We start from the raw sequence: 22,485 nt of genomic DNA, 5'->3' as shown, positions 1-22,485 counted from the left end.
TTTCGAATATGTGTATATGTGCAGCTCACTCCACTGAAGGCGAGGGAATACAAGCACATACCTCATGCATGAGAAGCATACACTGATAAGCAAGAACCTTATGACGACTGCCTGTCGCCAGCCTGGATGCCACCTGGTAACGTTGCAGGCACGTAACGCGCTATGAAAAGTATGTAAGCACAGCAGATGGGGGATCACCCTAACGAAGATATGAGCTGCAAATGGGGAAATCCACTGTGATAAGGAACTTTGTCAAATGATAGATTATTATAACGCAAAGTCTGTGAACCCGTATCTCGAAATCGGCGAATCTGATCGAATGTTCACGTACTACTGTAGTGAGCATCTACAGAAAGAGGTAGAAGGGCAGTAAAAGTACCACTAGGCGTTAAATGGTTGGACTTCACGACTCTTCACAGAACGTGAGGTACGTTGGCTTGTCTGCTGTAAAGTCGGACAGATAGTGATGATGTTGGCAACTCTGCTGAAAGAGCACAATCCTGATGCACACTCATGTGTCCCGGGGCACACCGTTCATTGAACATTCTTGACAATGCAGCTCTGCAGCAAACCAGCCCTACATGTTCGCAGGTTGATCCAACGACATCGTCAGTTACGATTGGAGTGGGCACGGAACCACCGGGATTCGATCGACGATCAATGGAAACTTGTCGGATCTTCAGGTGAATCAAATTTTTGCAACACTAGGTCGATGGTCGTCTCCACAAACGCCGTCATCGAGATGCTCCAAACGTGTAGCGTGCCACGGACCCGTGCTGTTGGGAGAAGCATTATGCTACAGAAGACATTTCCCTGCTGTTGCATGTGACCTGTGATTGAAATCGAAGACACGCTTACAGCTGTGAAGCACCTGCACACCTTCATGGCTGATTTTTTCTTTACGGCGAGGTCATCTTTCAGCAGCATAACTGTCAGTGTCTCGGAGCCAGAACAGTGCAACAGTGGTTTTAGGAGCATTGTGGTGAACTCACTGAGCCGTTCGCGGCTCGTGTTCACGCTGTTTATTGTTTGTCATCTACTCTTTACGGTACTGCCGCCTCGTTTTCTTAGTAAATTTACCGGCGTCACTGTCTTACCTGCCCGTGAATGGCAGCAGCAGCGCTTATCGATAAGAGCACTGTCGTATTATATTTGAAGCGACCGCTAGTATTTCCGGCTCGTCGTGTGCCGGGAGTTCAGTCGGGAGGGCGAAGCAGTCGGGGACGGAACGCCAGTGAGGCGCGGACAGTCAGTACTTACCGACCGCTGGCCACACACATGAACTGTCCGACGGAAGGAGATTGGAGCGGGAACGACCGCCGGTTGGTCGTCTCATTAAGCGACGTGTATTTGGTCTTTTGACCGTTTCTGGGCCTCGTCAGTTGGTCATCTTGTCGGACGTCGGTCGGTTCCTTCCTTGTGCAGAGATGTCGTCGTCGATAGGCAAGAGTTACCTCTGCATGGATGGGTCAGAGCCAGTGTGCCCAGTGTCGCCGTGTCTCCGAGTTCCGAACGGACATCGAGTTGAGTCGGGTTGGAGCTGCAGTGAGCTCCGGACAGCCAAGACTCGCCTGACCGTTGCTGACACTCATAACTTGAGGACGACCTTGGTTGGTCGTTCGGTCGGTCGTCTCATTAGACGACGTGTATTTGGTCGCCAACCGCTTATGGAAACTCAGTGTGTGTGTGTGTGACTTGTCATTTCTCCTTGTTGTTGCACGGTGATTGGTTTTAGGATTTTCAGAGTTCTTGGTGCAGGTGTTTATGTGGAACTGTGTGTAGCTTATGTGATTTCCGCTGAGCAGATGAATGCTGTCGGTGAACTGGAGTAGTAGTTGGTCGGTTGGGACGGAGCAGCGAGGAAGTTTCTGTGGTGTGAGGTCAGACTGGGGCTGCTGGTGGCGTGCACGCGTGGTTGGAGTTGTGTGGCACTAGCTGCGAGAGCTGCAAAGTTCGTCGCCCACCGAACCAGGATACTGGAGTTGCGCAATCAATGAACCTGTTATGAAACCTCAACTGCTGTGACATCTCTTCATTGATTGCTGATTGTTGCTTCCTGGGATGTTCCTGCAAACAGGACGAATAGGAGCTCTGGGTTGTATCCGCAGTGCCACCTACCGCTGTCGAAAGATGAGGGAAGTTTGCTGTCGTGGATAAGTGCCAGGTGGTTTAACTCGGCCCACGCCAGAACGGCTTCACCGTTTTTGTCTTCTTGTGCATATCCCCATACGTGACTATGGCTGTTGAAATCACCGATGATGAAAGCCGTTTTCTGTTTACCGATTTTTACTGGTGGTTCAAAGTGGAAGTCTATATCTGGGGGCTTATACAGTGAGGTCATCGTGTATTCGCCAAATTCCACCGTGATAATCTCGATATCTCTCTCCTCAGTGTGATCCACCACCCTCACTTGGAGATCCGGTTTGGTGAACACGGCATTCCCGTATTGCGCGTGCCGTCTTTCTGCTACTAGTTTCATCCCTGGAACCTTGAGGCGTCGGTGTTGGATGCCCCTATGCGTTTCTTGCACGCAGAGTACGTCACATTTGGTTTTTTGACAAAGCTCGCTCAGCAATTGTTCTTTGCAAGACGAAAGACCTTCTATGTTCACAGAGATGATCGTCAAAGCCGGTTCTGATAAGAACCTATCCGGTTTTTCTCGAGACATTATGTCGCTCTACTGTGATGCTTCTGGTGTGAGAGAATCTGCCAGCTTAGAGCCGTTGCCCAGGGGACGCCCTAATGTGTTATTAATAACACATCCTTCGCGGAAGCTTCTCTCGTGTCCCCCTGCACTTCACTAATAAATTGTAATCATTTCAAAAGTTAAACACAATACAGGAATGTGGCTGCAACATTTTTCCGACTCCAGCACACCATCACATGGCTGCTTGCGGGAACAGCCCAGGAAGCAACAACCAGCAATCAACGAAGAGATGTCATAGCAGTTGAGGTTTCATAATGGGTTCACAGATTACTCAACTCCAGTACGCAGGTTCGGTGGGCGACGAACTTCGCAGCCCTCGCTGTTAGTGCCACACAACTCCGACTACACGTGCACGCCGCCAGTGGCCCCAGCATGACCACACGTCGCGGAGACTTCCTCGCTGCTCCGTCCCAACTGACCAACTACTACTCCAGTACACAGACAGCATTCATCTGCTCAGCGGAAATCTCAAAACCTACACACAGTTCCACGTAAACACTTGCACCAAGAACTTCGACAATCCTAAAACCAATCACCATGGAACAACAAGGAGAAATGACAAGCCACACACACACACACAGAGAGTTTCCATAAGCGGTCGGCGACCAAATACACGTTGTCTGATGAGACGACCGACCGAACGACTCAACTCGATGTTCGTTCGGAACTCGGAAACACAGTGACACTGGACACACTGGCTCGGACCCACCCATGCAGAGGTAACTCTTTCCCGTCTCTGCACAAGGAAGGAACCGACCCACGTCTGGCAAGATGACCAACTGACGAGGCCCAGAAACGGTCAAAAGACCAAATACACGTCGCTTAATGAGACGACCAACCAAACGACCAACTGGCGGTCGTTCCCGCTCCAATCTCCTTCTGTCAGTTCATGTGTGTGGCCAGCGGTCGACGAGTACTGGCTGCACGCGCCTCACTGGGGCTCCGTCCCCGACTGCTTCGTCCTCTCGATTGAACTCCCGACACAAGACGAGCCGGGAATATTAGTGGTGGCGTCAAAGATAATACGACAGTGCTCTTATCGATAAGCGCTGCTGCTGCCACTCACGGGCAGCGAAGACAGGAACTTAGTGACGCCAGTAAATCAAATAAGAAAACGAGGTGGCAGTTCCGTAAAGAGAAGATGACAAATAATAGACGGCACGAACAATAGCAAAATTTGACTTGAACACCATGGCTCAAATCTCACATCTTGTGTCCAATATGGCAACTTTTAGATCAATGTTCTATCACCCTCACAATGCACCCAAGGCGAAGGAGCCACAAAATCCAGAATTTCTGGATCACATATGTCAATGGGTACGATTTCAGTTATGTAAGGAATATTAATAAGGATATACTGTGCAAAAAAGAACTCGCTGGGAGAAGGGAGAGTCAAATGGAGATGAAATCACACGACAGAGATTGGATTAGGGGAAGATGATTTCAGTGGGTACCACAGGATACCATACTTTGGCATGACTTTATAAAAAGTAGGCAAGAAGTTAGCGCAAAGGAAGATAAAGCCAACTTCCTCAGAATCTTGGCCAAAGATTTGTACATAGACTGAATGTCACTTGTGAAAAGTAAAATTCTGCTGGTGTATATTGGATGAGTTGTGACATGTTCTGCAAGGTATTTGGGGTAGACTGGCTGAAGGTTTGGGATTAGGTTTAGGGAAAACCAAAGTATAAACTTTAAGTAACCAGTTACAGGATTTTAGCCACTATGTTACAGGTGTAGCCTATAATTTAAGTGTTACACAGAGAATATAAGGGAAGACCTTCAACATTCTTGAAGATATTGACGTTATGCAGAGTCTAAAAAAAAGTATCCCATCAACATACCATTAATAATCAGGTGGAGTTAAGGCACTACAATGTACTGTCCATCTTCCATTGCTTTCAAGGATATAAAGCCATGGTTTATTGACTGCCTCATATTGGTCCTGGACATTTCTTTAAATTTTCTTGTGTCTGGCATACTTTGTTCTACCCACATATTTTTGTAAAATATTTTCTAGTTTGGAGTGGAGAGTTTTGTAACCGGGTTCTCAATCAGTCTTATGATTTTTGAATACAAGTGGAAATGTTTGTTACTTCCCCACTTCTGCCTGTGTTGGCGCTACTGCCCTCTGCTGTGACACATGTGAGAAGATTCACTATCTGTATGGCCCTGTATGGCAAGGCAGTTGGAGGGATTCTGTTCGCTGCTTCCTGGTATGATGTGAGTTTTTTAATTATTGGGCTCTACCACCACTAGCTGGGACTCTTACTTTGTAGGTTAACACAGTCTTAACATGTCTTTTTCAACTGTTGAATTGCATTCATTAAATCCTGCTTGTTGCAGGTAACAGGATTTTATATGGAGAAGGCTGAGCCTCTCTTCTTCCCATCTTATGAGCTTAGTGTTTTAGCAATGTGTGTTGCTTGTCATATTGATTGTCATGCAGCTTATTCTATTAGAAGTGGTGCTCGTTTTGGGATCATATTTTTTACATTATTCAGATGTACACAGGAAGATGTGATTTGATATAAAGAAACCAGTCATATTCCTACAAATAAATATTCATATACAGCTGGAAGCAGTTTATATGGGAAATATGGTTAACATGTTCATGACACTAACTGAAGACCACCAACAAGTGTGTTGAAAGAAAGGCAAAAGTTGTGTTTAGTGAGGTATTTGTAAGTTTCAATTTCCTATGTGTACATTATGATGATTTGTTAATGCTTCCCATTTTTTATTTCCATATTATATCTTCATTTGTGTTTAGAGAATAGTGTATCTCTGGTACTTCGAATGCTTGCTAAGAAATTTGTAAAGGTTCTGCCTCAGCTGTTTGACATGACAAAACTAGTTGTAAAAGAAACCTATCCTCTGCATGTACTGACTGATGTAGTTATAAAAACTAATTTATCGATAATTTTTATACGTGATTAATTGGAACTACTGTAAGAGGACATTAAAGTGTCATGCAAAAGAAAAGAACGTAGGTCTAATAAAAGAGACTTTTGTGGCGGCGTTCGTAGCGACAAACAATTCGCTGTAGAAACGGCTTACGAAGTCACCGCCACACTTTTAATAGCGGGCCGACCGGTCCGCTGGAACAGTGAACAGAAAGATGAAAACCCAAACACTCTGATTAAATAAAAGTCGGTACTTATCTTTATTAACGAAGATACAGGAACACAGTAGTGAACTCCGTGTCTACAGAAATCTGTCTAGTTCGAGTCGGAGCGGCTAGGTCAGCGTCGGCTGACGACAACAACAAATCTGCTGCGATGAACACACAACTGACTAGCAAGTACACAATTCGGTGGCGAGTATACAACTGAGCGGCGAATACAGAACTGTCCTAGCGCTCGCGACTCCAGCGCTTAAGAAGCCAGAAGCCAGCGGTGGCGCGCACAGACTTCCGGCGATTTCCTGTCTCGCTGGCGCTGCTTATGCGGACGGCGTCCGGACTTTGATGCTGCCAACCTTTTGGCAGCGGGCTCGGGTGGCATTACTGGCTAGGATATAACACTCCTCCCCCCCAAATCGCCGCACCGTCGTTGAATAATGACGTGGCGAGCGTCGACGGCGGGGGAGGGGTCTGGCCGCAGGCGTAGCAGAAGAGACCGGGACGGAGACTGTTGTCGGTGGCAGTCCCCGGTCCGCACCCCAGCATTGGCTGCGCGGGGCCTCGGGAAACACCGACTGAAAACCGAGGTCAGGGTGCACGCCTGTGACCACGGGCGCAGCTTCTGGTACTGGACGCGACGGGGCGTCGGGACCCACGAAGAGAGGCAGCGTCTCCTGACGCTGCGTCAACGGCTGCCGAGTGGGCGCCGGACAAGGCGCTGCGGTGTCAGACTCCTTGGGGGTGCCCAAGGAAAGCGGCTGCAGGACAGGCTGCACAGCCACCGCTTGGGAAGGCGGCCCGGCTGAGGGGTCGACGTCTATCAGCTCCGAAGGCGGTGGCGACTGAAGAGGGACCGCAGGCGCCGGAGCGACCACCTGGGGCGCTCCCGGATGAAGCTGCGCGGGAGGCATCAACGGGACGGGCTGTCGGCGTGGTAGCGGCGACGGCTGCTGCTTCTGCCCTGGGGGCGGCAGCGAAGTCGGAAGGCGCGGCTGGAACCCGCCGCGGACCAAATCTGTGGACAAAGAACGAGCGGCAGAATCCGGGCGGTCAGCGCGGCGCAACTGGTTCTGATGCCTCCTGTGCACCCCAACAGCACCTTGAACAGTATAAAAACCGCGACCCTGGACACTTATCACGGTACCACGTTCCCAACGACGGCGACCGTGATAAACTCTAAAAAAAACGGCGTCGTTGCGCTGAAAACGCGTACGATGCTCAGAAGCGGCGGGTCGATCCGGGGGGTGCAACAACCGTAGTAGGGTGCGATGACGACGGCCGTGGAGAAGCTCCGCAGGCGAAGGGCCGTCGCGTGGCGTGGTCCGGTACGACGACAGGAACGTGATGAGGGCCTGCTGACGAGAGTGCGTAGCACGAAGGCGGTCCATATGATCCTTGAATGTGCGTTCAAAACGTTCCGCTGCACCATTCGATTGAGGGTGGAACGGCGGAGTAAGAACATGGCGAAAGCCATTGGCAGAACAAAAACTTTCAAATTCAGCAGAGGTAAATTGTGGACCATTGTCAGACACTAAAACTTCTGGAAGACCCTCAATACAAAAAATTGAAGTCAACGCCTGTATAGTTTGTGCAGACGTTGTAGACTGCATGGGCACAACAAACGGAAAATTACTAAATGCATCTATCACGATGAGCCAACGAGAATTCCAATATGGACCAGCGAAATCAATATCTACTCGCTGCCAGGGACCGGCAGGGCGTGCCCACTCAAAATAGCGTTGAGGCGGAGCAGCTTGGTGTTCGGCACACGTCGAACAATCTGTAGACATCTGCGTAATCTGCTTATCAATGCCGATCCATGTACAATGACGGCGGGCAAGCTGCTTGGTGCGGACCACTCCCCAATGACCTTGATGCAACAAGTCGAGGACCTTGGATTGGAGCACTTGGGGAACCACTACACGAAGCTGGTCATTCTCGGTGCGTAACAGCAAAACTCCGTGCGAAACAGACAACAGATGACGTTGCGGATAATAGCGACGAACCACAGGATCCGATATGTGCCTTGGACGGCCAACCACGTTGAACAAAACGTAATAGTAAACTCAGATGAGGATCCGTAGCTGTCTCACGTGCCACCTGACGATAATCAATCGGAAAATCCCGGAGGGATTGATGCTCATCGGCGTAAATCTGATGGCAAGAGTCGTCAGAGGAATCGAAGACATCATCCGCAGCAATCGGCAATCTAGAAAGCGCGTCAGCGTTTGCATGCTGAGCTGTAGGGCGATACAGTATCTCATACTGGTATTGTGATAACAAAAGAGCCCAACGTTGTAGTCTCTGAGCTGTCCGCTGAGGAACTGGTTTAGACGGATGAAACAGTGACGTCAGGGGCTTGTGATCTGTTACTAAATAGAATGGTCTACCATAGAGGTAGTGGTGGAATTTTGTGACACCGAACACAATAGCCAACGCTTCCTTGTCCAATTGGCTATAATTACACTGAGCTTTGTTTAGCAATTTAGATGCGAACGCAATAGGACGTTCGGTGTTACCGACTCGGTGAGACAACACAGCACCGAGGCCGAAAGAAGAGGCATCACAAGCTAACACCAGAGGCTTGTTAGGGTCGTAATGGACCAGACAACGATCATTCAATAAAGCCTCTTTAAGCTGCTGAAAGGCTGATTGGCAATCAGCTGACCACACAAACGGAACATTCTTACGGCGGAGACGATGCAACGGTGCAGCAATCTGTGATGCATTAGGTATAAACCTAATATAATATGTCAATTTGCCAAGAACTGCTTGCAATTCATGCAGATTGCGAGGGGCGGGCAAATCACGAATAGCTGCTAAATGTGACTGGGAGGGATGAATGCCTTGAGCATTAATAACATGTCCCAGATACTCCAACTCCGTAAGGAAAAATGAACATTTATCGATGTTGCAACGTAGGCCTGCCTGAGACAACACTGTAAACAAACACTCCAAATTACGGAAATGTTCAGCAGGCGTCCGACCGGACACAACAATATCGTCTAAATAGTTGCAACACGATGGCACATTAGCCAGAAGTTGTGACAAAAAACGCTGAAAAACAGCTGGAGCTGACGCACAACCAAAAGGCAAACGCAGAAAGCGGAACAACCCCAACGACGTGTTTATGACAAAATACTGTTGTGATTGCTCGTCGAGGGGCAATTACAAATATGCTTCACGGAGATCAATTTTGGAAAAGAAACGAGCTTCCCCTAGCTTATCCATCAGCTCGTCCGGTCTAGGCAAAGGAAAAGAATCAATGACAGTCTGAGGATTAACTGTCGACTTAAAATCAGCACACAAACGTAACTTGCCAGACGGTTTCTTTATAATAACTAAGGGAGAAGCCCACTGGCTCGTTGAAACGGGTTGAATAACACCGTTGTTTTGCCAACGACGAAGTTCATCTGCTACAGGTGCCCGGAGGGCATGAGGCACTGGACGAGCACGAAAAAATCGAGGCTGAGCATTATCTTTTAACGTAATATGAGCGGCAAAGTTCGCAGCACAACCTAGTTCGTCTTTAAATATGTCACTGTATTGTTTACACAAATCGGTTATGCTGTCTTGAGGAACAACAACAGAATTAATTTGCAACACATTGTCTTGGATAGACAGGCCAAACAAGTCAAAACAGTCTAATCCGAAAATGTTTACACTGTCTGTAGCGCGGAGCACTGTGAATGAAACTGTTTTTGTATTGCCACGGAATGTGGCTGGCACGCTACATACACCTAACACAGGAATTTGTTCTCCACTATAAGTAGCCAAAGAATGTTTTGCCGCTGAAAGTTTAGGGCGGCCGATAGCCGCATACGTAGCACTATTTATGAGAGTCACAGACGCACCAGTGTCTAATTGAAAATTGAAGGTCTTATCCTGGAGGCGTAGCTTCACAAATAGTTTATTACACTGTCTCTGGATCGGTGCAGCGGAGGCGGAAGACACAAAATCAGCGCGTTTAGCGCGTGTTCGCTGCTTACGACAACTCGTGGGTTGGGCGGGTGGAACAACAACTCCCGCTTCACTTGCAGTCTGTACATTACTTTTTACAGCGTTTGAATTACGCTTGGGTCGCATAGCAGAGGGCTGGGTGGGTGGCTTATTGCGAACAAGTTTATTACCCACCCGAACCGTGGAAGAGTCTTTAAACGCGACCTTCTGGGCGGGCTGGCTTTGAAGAACATGAATATCCATGGGCTGGGCAGCACTAGAATTGTTCTTGCGTTTACGCAAACAAACAGTCTGGATGTGTCCTTTCCTTTGACAAAAGTGACAAACCGCGTTTCTTAACGGGCAACGTTCACGAGGATGAGCAAGTGTAAGTAGGCTGTTTAGGTTTTTTTATTGGTAACGCCACCTCTGTATGAAAATCACTGGCTGTGCTGTGTGCAGTCTGTGGCTGCTTTGCATTGTTGTAATACTCGCCATTGTAGTGTTAGGCAGCTGGCTGTGAACAGCGCGTAGCGTTGGCAGTTGGAGGTGAGCCGCCAGCAGTGGTGGATGTGGGGAGAGAGATGGCGGAGTTTTGAAATTTTATCATGAGCTGCTCTATATATATATATATATATATATATATATATATATATATATATATATATATATATATATATATGATATCAAGGTAAATACATTGTTTGTTCTCTATTAATATCTTTCATTTGCTAACTATCCCTATCAGTAGTTAGTGCCTTCCATAGTTTGAATCTTTTATTTAGCTGGCAGTTGTGGCGCTCGCTGTATTGCAGTAGCTTGAGTAGCGAAGATTTTTGTGAGGTAAGTGATTTGTGAAAGGTATAGTTTAATGTTAGTCAGGGCCATTCTTTTGTAGGGAATTCTGAAAGTCAGATTGCGTTGCGCTAAAAATACTGTGTGTCAGTATAAGCACAGTCGTGTATAATTGTTTAAAAGGGGACGTTTCATATGTCGACCCTTAGCCTAGGATACCTCACTGGAATCTTCTGATTTTTTTTCTTGTAGTTTGTGTAATTAGTGTAGATTTTGTTTATTGCTAGCGCGTAATTGTAGAGAGAATCTCCTTTGTAGTTGCAGTCTTTCATTGTTGTACAGTAAAACAGGTGTGGCACGCATGTAGATTTGCACCAAGTATTTCGCAGCTGCAGTTAACTAGATATTATTTTCAGTGCTATGTTAATGTGTTCCCCTATTTTTGCTCTTCAAATTGTGTTTTTCTGTGTTGTCGTGTGAAATACTGTGACAATAATGGCGTGTGAAAAACGTAATACTAGGCTCCAAAGTAAACCGAGAAATGACAGTGAAAACGAAAGCAGTGTGTTAGCGCCACCGAGTAATGAATTAACTAATGATCAAAGTAGTAATTTGGTAATTGTGCATAGGGAAATGGAGCGGGCGGCAAACAATGGCGTAGACAGTGAAATAATTAGTGTGCAGGGAAGCATTATCGATCGGTCGGTCGACAACAGCCCGCCTCAGGAATCGGGAATGACAGGACACAATTTTGCAAATATTGTAGACTCAGGTTTTGGGTCCTCACCGTTTTCTCAAATGAGTCAAGACACATTTTCTGCTTGTCAAAATGTGAATGTTGACGGTGAAAATGCACTGCAAAAAAGCATAGAGAAACAGATTCCAGACACTAATACATTATTATTGCAATTAATGCAACAAATGGGACAAAATCTTCGAAAGTTAGACACAGTGGAACAAAATCAGAGACAAACACAGCAAAAGCTTGAAAAATTAGACACAATGGAACAAAATCAGAGACAAACACAGCAAAAGCTTCAAAAATTAGACACAATGGAACAACACCAGAGACAAACACAGCAACAGTTAGACGCAATGGAACAAAAGCTTCAAAAGTTAGACTCAGTGGAAAATAAGCTTGAACAAACACGTGAAGATTTAACTACCGAGTTACATAACATTGAATCGAAATGTCAAAAAGTCTGTAATGATGTAAAAACACAAATTTGTGAGCATTTCCAACCTATTTTTTCGCGTCATGAAAATGCACTACAGAATCACGAAGCAGCCATAAAAGAACTGCAAACAACTGTTCATGAAAATCATGAGACCTTGCAAGCTAAATTTGACTCAGTTGCATCTACCGATTCGGTTACGCAACTTGCAAAAACTCAGGAAAACTTAAAGGACACAGTAGATACTCTGAAACTTGGTTCAGAAATACACACACAGGAAATAAGTACACTATCGGATAAAGTAGCCGAACTTTCGGATGAGTTCACTAACTTATCTACAAAGGTAGATGAGGATCTGAATGACACAACACCTGTAGCCTTCACTGACACTGAAGAGTATGAAGAAATTAGAAAATTCAAACAAAATCAAAATCAAATTAATACACAGTACAAAAGAGAAATCCGCGAAGTACAAGTTCAGCTGACACAGGTAATACAAGAATTACGTATTTCAGAGGACACTCGCGCCCCAATACAGGAAGAGGGACATAGAAATACGGAACAGCCACAAAAGAATGGCCCTGACTAACATTAAACTATACCTTTCACAAATCACTTACCTCACAAAAATCTTCGCTACTCAAGCTACTGCAATACAGCAAGCGCCACAACTGCCAGCTAAATAAAAGATTCAAACTATGGAAGGCACTAACTACTGATAGGGATAGTTAGCAAATGAAAGATATTAATAGAGAACAAACAATGTATTTACCTTGATATCATATATATATATATATATATATATATATATATATATATATATATATATATATATATATATATATAGCAGCTCATGATAAAATTTCAAAACTCCGCCATCTCTCTCCCCACATCCACCACTGCTGGCGGCTCACCTCCAACTGCCAACGCTACGCGCTGTTCACAGCCAGCTGCCTAACACTACAATGGCGAGTATTACAACAATGCAAAGCAGCCACAGACTGCACACAGCACAGCCAGTAGTGATGGGCTAAACTGCGATTTTCCGATATCAGTGATTTCAGTGAATGCTACTTTTCAGTATCTGTTACTCTTAACTGCGATTTGTCGCAGTTAAGAGTCGCAGTTAAGGAACATAGGTCGTGTATCCCTCCGCCACTGCTATTTCTGCTACTTCCGCGATTTCTGCGACTTCTGCTACTTCTGTGACTTCTGCTACTTCTGTGACTTCTGTCCTTCTGTGACTTCTGCTACTTCTGTGACTTCTGCTACTTCTGTGACTTCTGCGATTTCTGCTACTTCTGCGATTTCTGCTACTTCTGCGATTTCTGCTACTTCTGCGATTTCTGCTACTTCTGCTACTTCTGCGATTTCTGTGACTCCTGCGATTTCTGCGACTTACCACCATATGAAAAAGTTACATCTGTCAACACAGAAAATTGCATCGCAACAAACCTGTCATTGGCAAGTATGTTTTACGTTTTTTCTTCCGTTGGCTTTAATTTTGTATTAAAGAAACAACTGTGAAAATATTAATAGTGTAATTAATATGTAAGTAGCCGTACAGTACCGTAATAGTTCGTGTTTAGAAAATGAATTCTAACATATTGTTATGTTCACAGGTACCTGAACTACATTTCAGTCACTCAGTAAAGTGATAACTCAAAATATCATTGTCAGCAGATCTGAAGAAATTTGCCACTGCGTCTTCAGACCGTTTTCGTCAGACGAGAGGTTAGTTTCTAAGCGTTTCGATGGACTTAATTACTTCAGTGAGATCGTTCTTGCAAATGTGACATTCATTATAGCAAATATTAGCAATCTACTCTGTCAATTATACTGCTAGTAATTAGTGACAGCAAAAATTGTTTAATAATCCTTGTGTTTTTGCAGACGCAGTTCTGACTCTGATTACTGGCTGCTGTACGTATCTATCCACATCAAGGCTGTTGAGAGAGATTCGTGAAAATTCAAGACAGCTCTTAGAGGATTTGCTGTTTAAAAGTGAAATAATTGTGAAATAAGTGTGTGAAAGATTAAACTGTGTTTTATTGAAGTTGTTGTGCGATTTTAAAGGCATAATAAATGTTAAATACAGTGAGTGAATAATAAAAATCTCATTTTCCACATGTTAAGCCGTCCAATACCCGTAATTTTCCGCCACTTACTTATTGGTAAACACTTGTTGGAAAGTGACATGCCGCCCCCCCCCTTTCTCCACAATCTTGGTGTGACACTGACCTGTAACATATCCCGAAGTCTACAATATGCATTTTGAGGCTTTTGATGTGAAAGTGGGAAGTACAGATCTTCCAGTTAAATCGGGAATAGCTTAAGTGCATTACTTGAAAGTAACACAGGAAAAGGTTACTTATGTAGGTGGTATTAGTGTCGGCAAAAAGTTCTTGTGTGTGAAGTTGCCATGTAGAACACCAGGTGTAAAACTTTTCTCCCGAGTCTTGAACTGTGTCTGAACAAAAGTGAGGCATTCATATGACTGTTTTCATTTCACTACACTTGTACAGATGTCTGAGTTCTGCTGTGTTAACATTGCAAAGCCCTGTAGGCATGTGGAGTATTAACCAAAACTGTCATATTGGAAGCAGAATCAAACACATCTGTTACGTTACTTGATATTTTCAGGAGAAAAAGGCAATGTTGCTTCTTATTAATATAATACATTCAGAGTCACAGCAGTATTTGACCAACCATAACTGATGCTGAATGTGCATGTCACCATATAATATGAAAGGCTTATTTCAATAGTGGTACAAGTCCATTACCTCCACTTTTCTGTCTATAATGCTTCTGAAATTAATGATCCAAGCAAACATAAATAAAGATTCATCTCTAGCAAGAAGCCATATGCTTGAATATTTCTGGTATCTCAACTGCAGATTTTTCAGCGCTCATTTAACTTTACGACTCTATATCTCAAAATGAACAAAAATGGACTTGTACCACTATTGAAAAAGCCCTTCATATGCACACATAGCACATCGATCTCGTGAGGCACAAGGCTCTCATTACGAAGTACGTCCGTCGGTCAAAAGATGGCACTAGGAAAAGTATGTTAACTGCGCTTTTTAGTTGCTACTTGCGACTCTTAGTTGCGATTTGTCACAGAAATCGCAGTTTGACTCGGTAGCGAATAGCGTAGTATGAACTTTGCTCAACAGATGGGAGTGCTAACTGCGCTTTATAGTTGCTACTTGCGACTCTTAGTTGCGACTTGTCACGGAAATCGCAGTTGGACTCAATAGTGTATCGCAGAGATGGGCGTAGTACGAACTTTGACCCACAGATGGCACTGTTAACCGCGCTTTCTAGTTGCTACTTGCGACTCTTAGTTGCGACTTGTCACGGAAATCGCAGTTAGACTCGATACCGTATCGCAGAGATGGACGTAGTACGAACTTCGGCCAACAGATGGCACTGTTAACTGCGCTTTTTAGTTGCTACTTGCGACTCTTATTTGCGACTTGTCACTGAAATCGCAGAAAGCAGTGCTAAATTCGACCAATAGATGGCTCACGTCTTTGAATGTGAAATACTACTTGCGACTGCTAACTGTGACTGAAATCGCAGTTAGATTCTGTAAAGTTGCTACTGTGATATCTGTGACTTCTCAGTCACTGTGATTTCTAACAGATACGCGATTTCCTGCCCACCACTAACAGCCAGTGATTTTCATAGAGAGGTGGCGTTACCAATAAAAAAACCTAAACAGCCTACTTACACAAGAACACGCTTAGGGCAAGACTTAACTCTATCATTTTGCACACGCAGCTGACGAATGTGTTTAACATGACGCGGCCGGCTAGTGTTTACAGTCTGACTCTGCCGGTGGGGCCGCGGGCGTGACATAACTTGCTTAGCACAGGCAATTTGAGAAATACATGGCTGATCTAACTCACACTCAGCATAGTCAAAAGTATCTTGGGCTTCAATAATGTTCATCACAGTCTCTAATGACGGGTCAGGCAACTTTAAGATAGCAGCACGAATACGAGAATCTGCAATGTTTTGAGTAATAGCGTCTCGTAACATGACATCACTGTAGGAAGCTCCACACACACAATTAAATCGGCACTGACGGGTGAGGCCCCGTAAATCTGTTAACCACTGTTTATTAGATTGGTGTGGCAGTTTCTTTAATCTGAAGAACTTGAATCTGGCTGCTGCCACATGAACTCGCGACTCGAAATACTCAGCAAGCTTGTTAACAACAACGTCATAGTCTAAAGCTTCTGGCTTGGATTCCGGGAACAACTTACAATGTAGTCGATAGACTTCCACGCCTGCAGTTGAAATTAAATAAAGCTGCCGCTCAGTACCCGTGATTTTGTAGACTGTCATGTGCGCCTGCAACTGCGCGAAATATTCTCGCCATTCTTCTCTTGATGCATCAAAAGCACGGAAAGGTGGTGCTGCCTGTGCTTGTTCCTGTTGTGTTGGAGGATTAGCCGCTTGTTTGGCGATTGCTTCCACCAGACTTTGTATTTGCTGACTCTGTAACAAGATCAACTGTTGTAATTCGGCAGACATAGTGAATACAAATTAAACCAGCCTCCAAAATTTTATCGCTATAATTAGTATAACCAGAAACAAGTTGAACCAGCCCTGCACACGAGTTCGGAAGCCCTCGTCGCCAGTTTTGTGGCGGCGTTCGTAGCGACAAACAATTCGCTGTAGAAACGGCTTACGAAGTCACCGCCACACTTTTAATAGCGGGCCGACCGGTCCGCTGGAACAGTGAACAGAAAGATGAAAACCCAAACACTCTGATTAAATAAAAGTCGGTACTTATCTTTATTAACGAAGATACAGGAACACAGTAGTGAACTCCGTGTCTACAGAAATCTGTCTAGTTCGAGTCGGAGCGGCTAGGTCAGCGTCGGCTGACGACAACAACAAATCTGCTGCGATGAACACACAACTGACTAGCAAGTACACAATTCGGTGGCGAGTATACAACTGAGCGGCGAATACAGAACTGTCCTAGCGCTCGCGACTCCAGCGCTTAAGAAGCCAGAAGCCAGCGGTGGCGCGCGCAGACTTCCGGCGATTTCCTGTCTCGCTGGCGCTGCTTATGCGGACGGCGTCCGGACTTTGATGCTGCCAACCTTTTGGCAACGGGCTCGGGTGGCATTACTGGCTAGGATATAACAGAGACATTGAAAGTATCGTGTGAAATAATTTTAAATTGCCACTGAAAGTAGTAACGAACTCTTATTCAAGAGAAACTCACCATAATAAGTATTGGACAAAAAATGCGACACATTTTCAAGAATGATGAGTAAATGAATTTGTAATATTGTGTGTTTATCATTAAAAGTCTACCTAAATAGTAATGGAGAAAACATTATGTTATATTCAGTTTAACTTCTGCGCCCTATGTATAGTTAACAGTTATTTTTGGCATTCTTGAAGTATGTAGGTAGTGCTGCCTAACTAGTTACAAAGAAATAATTTTCACACACCAATTTTTTGTGGTCATTGCATTACAAATTCTTTATTCTACATCTACTGCTATATGCTGCAAACCGCCATCAGGTGCATCCTCAGTCATCCACATCAACATCCTCATGAACACTCTGCAAATCACACTCAAGTGCCTGGCAGAGGGTTCGTCGAACCACCTTCACAATAATTCTCTATTATTTCACTCTCGAATAGTGCGCGGAAAAACGAACACCTATATCTTTCCATGCAAGCTCTGATTTTCCTTATTTTATTATGATGATCGTTTCTCCCTATACAGGTCGGCGTTAACAAAATACTTTCGAATTCGGGTAGAAAGTTGGTGATTGAAATTTTGTGAAAAGTATCTACTGCAACGAGGAACGCCTTTGTTTTAATGGTGTCCATCCCAAATCCTGTATCATGTCTATGACTCTCTCTCCCCTATTTCTCGATAGTATAAAACGTGCTACTCTTCTTTGAACTTTCTCGATGTACTCCATTAATCCTGTCTGGTAAGCATTCCAGACAATGCAGCAGTACTCCAAAAGGGGACAGACAAGTGTAGTGTAGGCAGTCTCTTTAGTAGATCTGTTACATTTTCTAAGTGTTCTGACAGTAAAATGCAGTTTTTGGTTTGCCTTCCACACAACATGTTCTATATGTTCTTCCAAAATTAAGTTTTTCGTAATTGCAATTCCTAGGTATTTAGTTGAATTTATTGTCTTTATATTTGACTGATTTGTTGTGTAATCGAAATTTAACGGATTCCTTTTAGCACTCACGTGGATGACCTCACGGTTTACACTATTCAGGGTCAATGCTAATTTTCGCACCATTCAGAATCTTTTCTAAATCGTTTTGCAATTTGTTTTGATGTTCTGATGAGTTTACTAGAAAATAAACGGCTGCATCATCTGCAAACAACCTAAGACGGCTACTCAAATGGTATTCTAAATCGTTTATAAAGATAAGGAACAGCAGATGGCCCCTAACACTATCTTTGGGAACCGCAGAAATCACTTCTGTTTTACTCGATGACTTTCTGTCAATTACTACTAACTGTGACTTCTACAACAGGAAATCAGGACCCAGTCAGTTAATTGAGACGATATTCCATAAGCATGCAATTCACGACAAGCGGCTTGTGTGGTACAATGTCAAAAGCCTTCTGGAAATCTAGAGATATGGAAGGAGCTAGTTGTGTTTCACAAGAACTATGTTTTCCAAATCCATGATGAGTGTGTGTCAACAGACCGTTCTTTCAGATGTAGTTCACAATGTTCGAACACAATATAGGTTCCAAAGTCCTGCCGCATATCGACGTTTATGTTATGGGCCTGTAATTTAGTCGATTACTCCTACTACTTTTCTTGAATGTTGGTGTGATCCGTGCAGCTTTCCAGTCTTTGGGTACGGATCTTTCGTTGAGCAAGCAGTTGCATATGATTGTTAGATATGGAGCTGTTGGATCAGCATAATCTGAAAGAAACCTAATTGGTATACAGTCTGGACCAGAAGACTTGCTTTTGTTAAGTGATTTAAGTTGCTTCCCCACTCCAAGGATATCTGCTTCTATGTTACTCATGTTGGCAGATGCTCTTGATTCGAATTCTGTAATATTTACTTCGTCTTCTTTGGTGAACGAAATTCGAAAAGCTTATTTTAGTAGCTCTGCTTTCGCAGCCCTGCCGTCAATAGTATTTCCATTGCTATCGCACAGAGAAGGCATTGACTGTGCCTTGGCGCTGATATACTTTACTTACGACAAGAATCTCTTATATTTTTTGCCAGATTTCCTGATAAAGTTTCCTTGTGGAAACTATTGTAAGCATCTCTTATTGATGTCCGTGCTAAAGTTCGAGCTTCTGTAAAAGATCATCAATCTTGGAATTTTGCGTTTGTTTAAATTTGGCATTAGTTGTTTCTGAAACTGTGTTCTGACCCGTTTTATGTACCACAGGGGATCAGCTCCGTCGTTTGTTAATTTATTTGCTGTCGATACTACACTCCTGGAAATGGAAAAAAGAACACATTGACACCGGTGTGTCAGACCCACCATACTTGCTCCGGACACTGCGAGAGGGCTGTACAAGCAATGATCACACGCACGGCACAGCGGACACACCAGGAACCGCGGTGTTGGCCGTCGAATGGCGCTAGCTGCGCAGCATTTGTGCACCGCCGCCGTCAGTGTCAGCCAGTTTGCCGTGGCATACGGAGCTCCATCGCAGTCTTTAACACTGGTAGCATGCCGCGACAGCGTGGACGTGACCCGTATGTGCAGTTGACGGACTTTGAGCGAGGGCGTATAGTGGGCATGCGGGAGGCCGGGTGGACGTACCGCCGAATTGCTCAACACGTGGGGCGTGAGGTCTCCACAGTACATCGATGTTGTCGCCAGTGGTCGGCGGAAGGTGCACGTGCCCGTCGACCTGGGACCGGACCACAGCGACGCACGGATGCACGCCAAGACCGTAGGATCCTACGCAGTGCCGTAGGGGACCGCACCGCCACTTCCCAGCAAATTAGGGACACTGTTGCTCCTGGGGTATCGGCGAGGACCATTCGCAACCGTCTCCATGAAGCTGGGCTACGGTCCCGCACACCGTTAGGCCGTCTTCCGCTCACGCCCCAACATCGTGCAGCCCGCCTCCAGTGGTGTCGCGACAGGCGTGAATGGAGGGACGAATGGAGACGTGTCGTCTTCAGCGATGAGAGTCGCTTCTGCCTTGGTGCCAATGATGGTCGTATGCGTGTTTGGCGCCGTGCAGGTGAGCGCCACAATCAGGACTGCATACGACCGAGGCACACAGGGCCAACACCCGGCATCATGGTGTGGGGAGCGATCTCCTACACTGGCCGTACACCACTGGTGATCGTCGAGGGGACACTGAATAGTGCACGGTACATCCAAACCGTCATCGAACCCATCGTTCTACCATTCCTAGACCGGCAAGGGAACTTGCTGTTCCAACAGGACAATGCACGTCCGCATATATCCCGTGCCACCCAACGTGCTCTAGAAGGTGTAAGTCAACTACCCTGGCCAGCAAGATCTCCGGATCTGTCCCCCATTGAGCATGTTTGGGACTGGATGAAGCGTCGTCTCACGCGGTCTGCACGTCCAGCACGAACGCTGGTCCAACTGAGGCGCCAGGTGGAAATGGCATGGCAAGCCGTTCCACAGGACTACATCCAGCATCTCTACGATCGTCTCCATGGGAGAATAGCAGCCTGCATTGCTGCGAAAGGTAGATATACACTGTACTAGTGCCGACATTGTGCATGCTCTGTTGCCTGTGTCTATGTGCCTGTGGTTCTGTCAGTGTGATCATGTGATGTATCTGACCCCAGGAATGTGTCAATAAAGTTTCCCCTTCCTGGGACAATGAATTCACGATGTTCTTATTTCAATTTCCAGGAGTGTATTTCTCTGAATTTAAGTCTACTCTTACATTGTTAATTTGGAAGGAGTGGAGAGTGTCTGTCAGGAAAGCGTCGAGTGAATTTGTATCTGCTTTCTTGAATAGGTATATTTTTAGTTTATGCTTGCAGGATTTGGGGGTTACAATAGAGGGGCCCAGGGGAAAAGGGGCAAATGCCATCTGCGCAGTGATTTTGTGATTTTGGTACAGAAAGACAGACGATGCCATCTAGTATCGTAGGTGTGAACTTCTAGCACAGTGACATGTGCCCGTTACTTTAAAAAGAGCATATTATATTTGCTGTTATTCAGGACTGACACATTCCCAGTGGAAAAGAGGCCCATGCCAATAGTATCTCTGTGTCTCATGAGCCGAATCGTCTCATTGGATGACTTGGGTTCCAAAAGCCAATCAGAAAGAGATCCTCAAACATGTTCATACGTTTCCAAGATGTCGGCAATAGGTGTTGCTATTAATGTCACTCACAAAGAAGATGCAACAGTACATGTAAGAAAAATTCGTATAGAAAATGAGTGGAAATATAATGAAAGGAAGAGGTTAAGAAACAATGGAAAAAATATAAATCCCGAAAAAATACGATTGTACCCAAGAAAGTGTTTCATACTGCCAGTGTTCCATGCTGCAAAACTAGTTTCTGGAAATACTCAACATTGAATGAAGAACAGAAGGAGTTGATATTTACTGAGTTTTAACGGTTGGGAGATTATAATAAGCAAAATGCTTATTTATTTGGATTAGTGCGACCTAATAAGTGCAATAAAGTGTATCCAAAGAAGAGCGAGGTTCCAGAGGAAGGCTAAATGGTTCAAATGGCTCTGAGCACTATGGGACTCAACTTCTGAGGTCACCAGTCCCCTAGAACTTAGAACTACTTAAACCTAACTAACCTAAGGACATCACACACATTCATGCCCGAGGCAATATTCGAACCTGGGACCGTAGCGGTCGCTCGGTTCCAGACTGTAGCGCCTCGAACCGCTCGGCCACTCCGGCTGGCCAGAGGAAGTTTTCTACCAGGTATTTTATTCTTGACACTCCAGTTACTGAGGCTGAAGCGTGTAGGACTGCTTTTTTAGCTGTTCATGCCATTTCTGTTAAACGTTTGAGGACTGTCCATAGCAATGAAGAATGTGATACTGGGAGTCATGAATCTACAACACATGTATCTCTACATAGACCTAGACAGGACAGAAGAAGCAAGCATTCTAAAAGACCTCATGCTATTGGAAACGAGAGAAAAAATAAGGTCAGAAATTACATCAAAATGAAACTTCCTGGCAGATTAAAACTGTGTGCCCGACCGAGACTCGAACTCGGGACCTTTGCCTTTCGCGGGCAAGTGCTCTACCATCTGAGCTACCGAAGCACGACTCACGGCCGGTACTCACAGCTTTACTTCTGCCAGTATCTCGTCTCCTACCTTCCAAACTTTGCAGAAGCTCTCCTGGTAGAGCACTTGCCCGCGAAAGGCAAAGGTCCCGAGTTCGAGTCTCGGACGGGCACACAGTTTTAATCTGCCAGGAAGTTTCATATCAGCGCACACTCCCCTGCAGAATGAAAATCTCATTCTGGATACATCAAAATGTTCCTAGGGTACACATCATACCATAGTAAAACACAGAATCCGAGCAGTCCTACATAACATCTGTTCACTCGATTGCTAGAATGTATTGTTTGTACTGTGAAGATCTTAAAAATACAGATGAAGTCCCAGCAGGGGCAGTGGCAAGGGGGGGGGGGGTGGAGGGCTATGGGGGCTATAGCCCCCTAGGCCCCCCCCATCCAATGGAGTATCATATTACACTGGATAAAATGACTTCAGAAATCAGCGAA

General features: G+C 45.2%; 1 protein-coding gene across 1 annotated transcript in view; it reads right to left on the bottom strand.

The window, feature by feature from the left end:
* Positions 1-22,485, bottom strand: part of LOC126262469 (uncharacterized) — a 61,927-nt gene that overhangs the window by 5,798 nt on the left and 33,644 nt on the right. The window contains exon 2 of the mRNA XM_049959167.1: positions 6,370-6,846. Coding sequence (XP_049815124.1) covers positions 6,370-6,846 — 477 coding nt within the window. The remainder of the gene's footprint in view (positions 1-6,369; positions 6,847-22,485) is intronic.

This window comes from Schistocerca nitens, chromosome 1, assembly GCF_023898315.1.
Source record: "Schistocerca nitens isolate TAMUIC-IGC-003100 chromosome 1, iqSchNite1.1, whole genome shotgun sequence".
NCBI lineage: Eukaryota > Metazoa > Arthropoda > Insecta > Orthoptera > Acrididae > Schistocerca > Schistocerca nitens.
The sequence above is the reverse complement of the archived record's forward strand: the minus strand, read 5'-3'. Positions and strand labels throughout refer to the sequence as shown.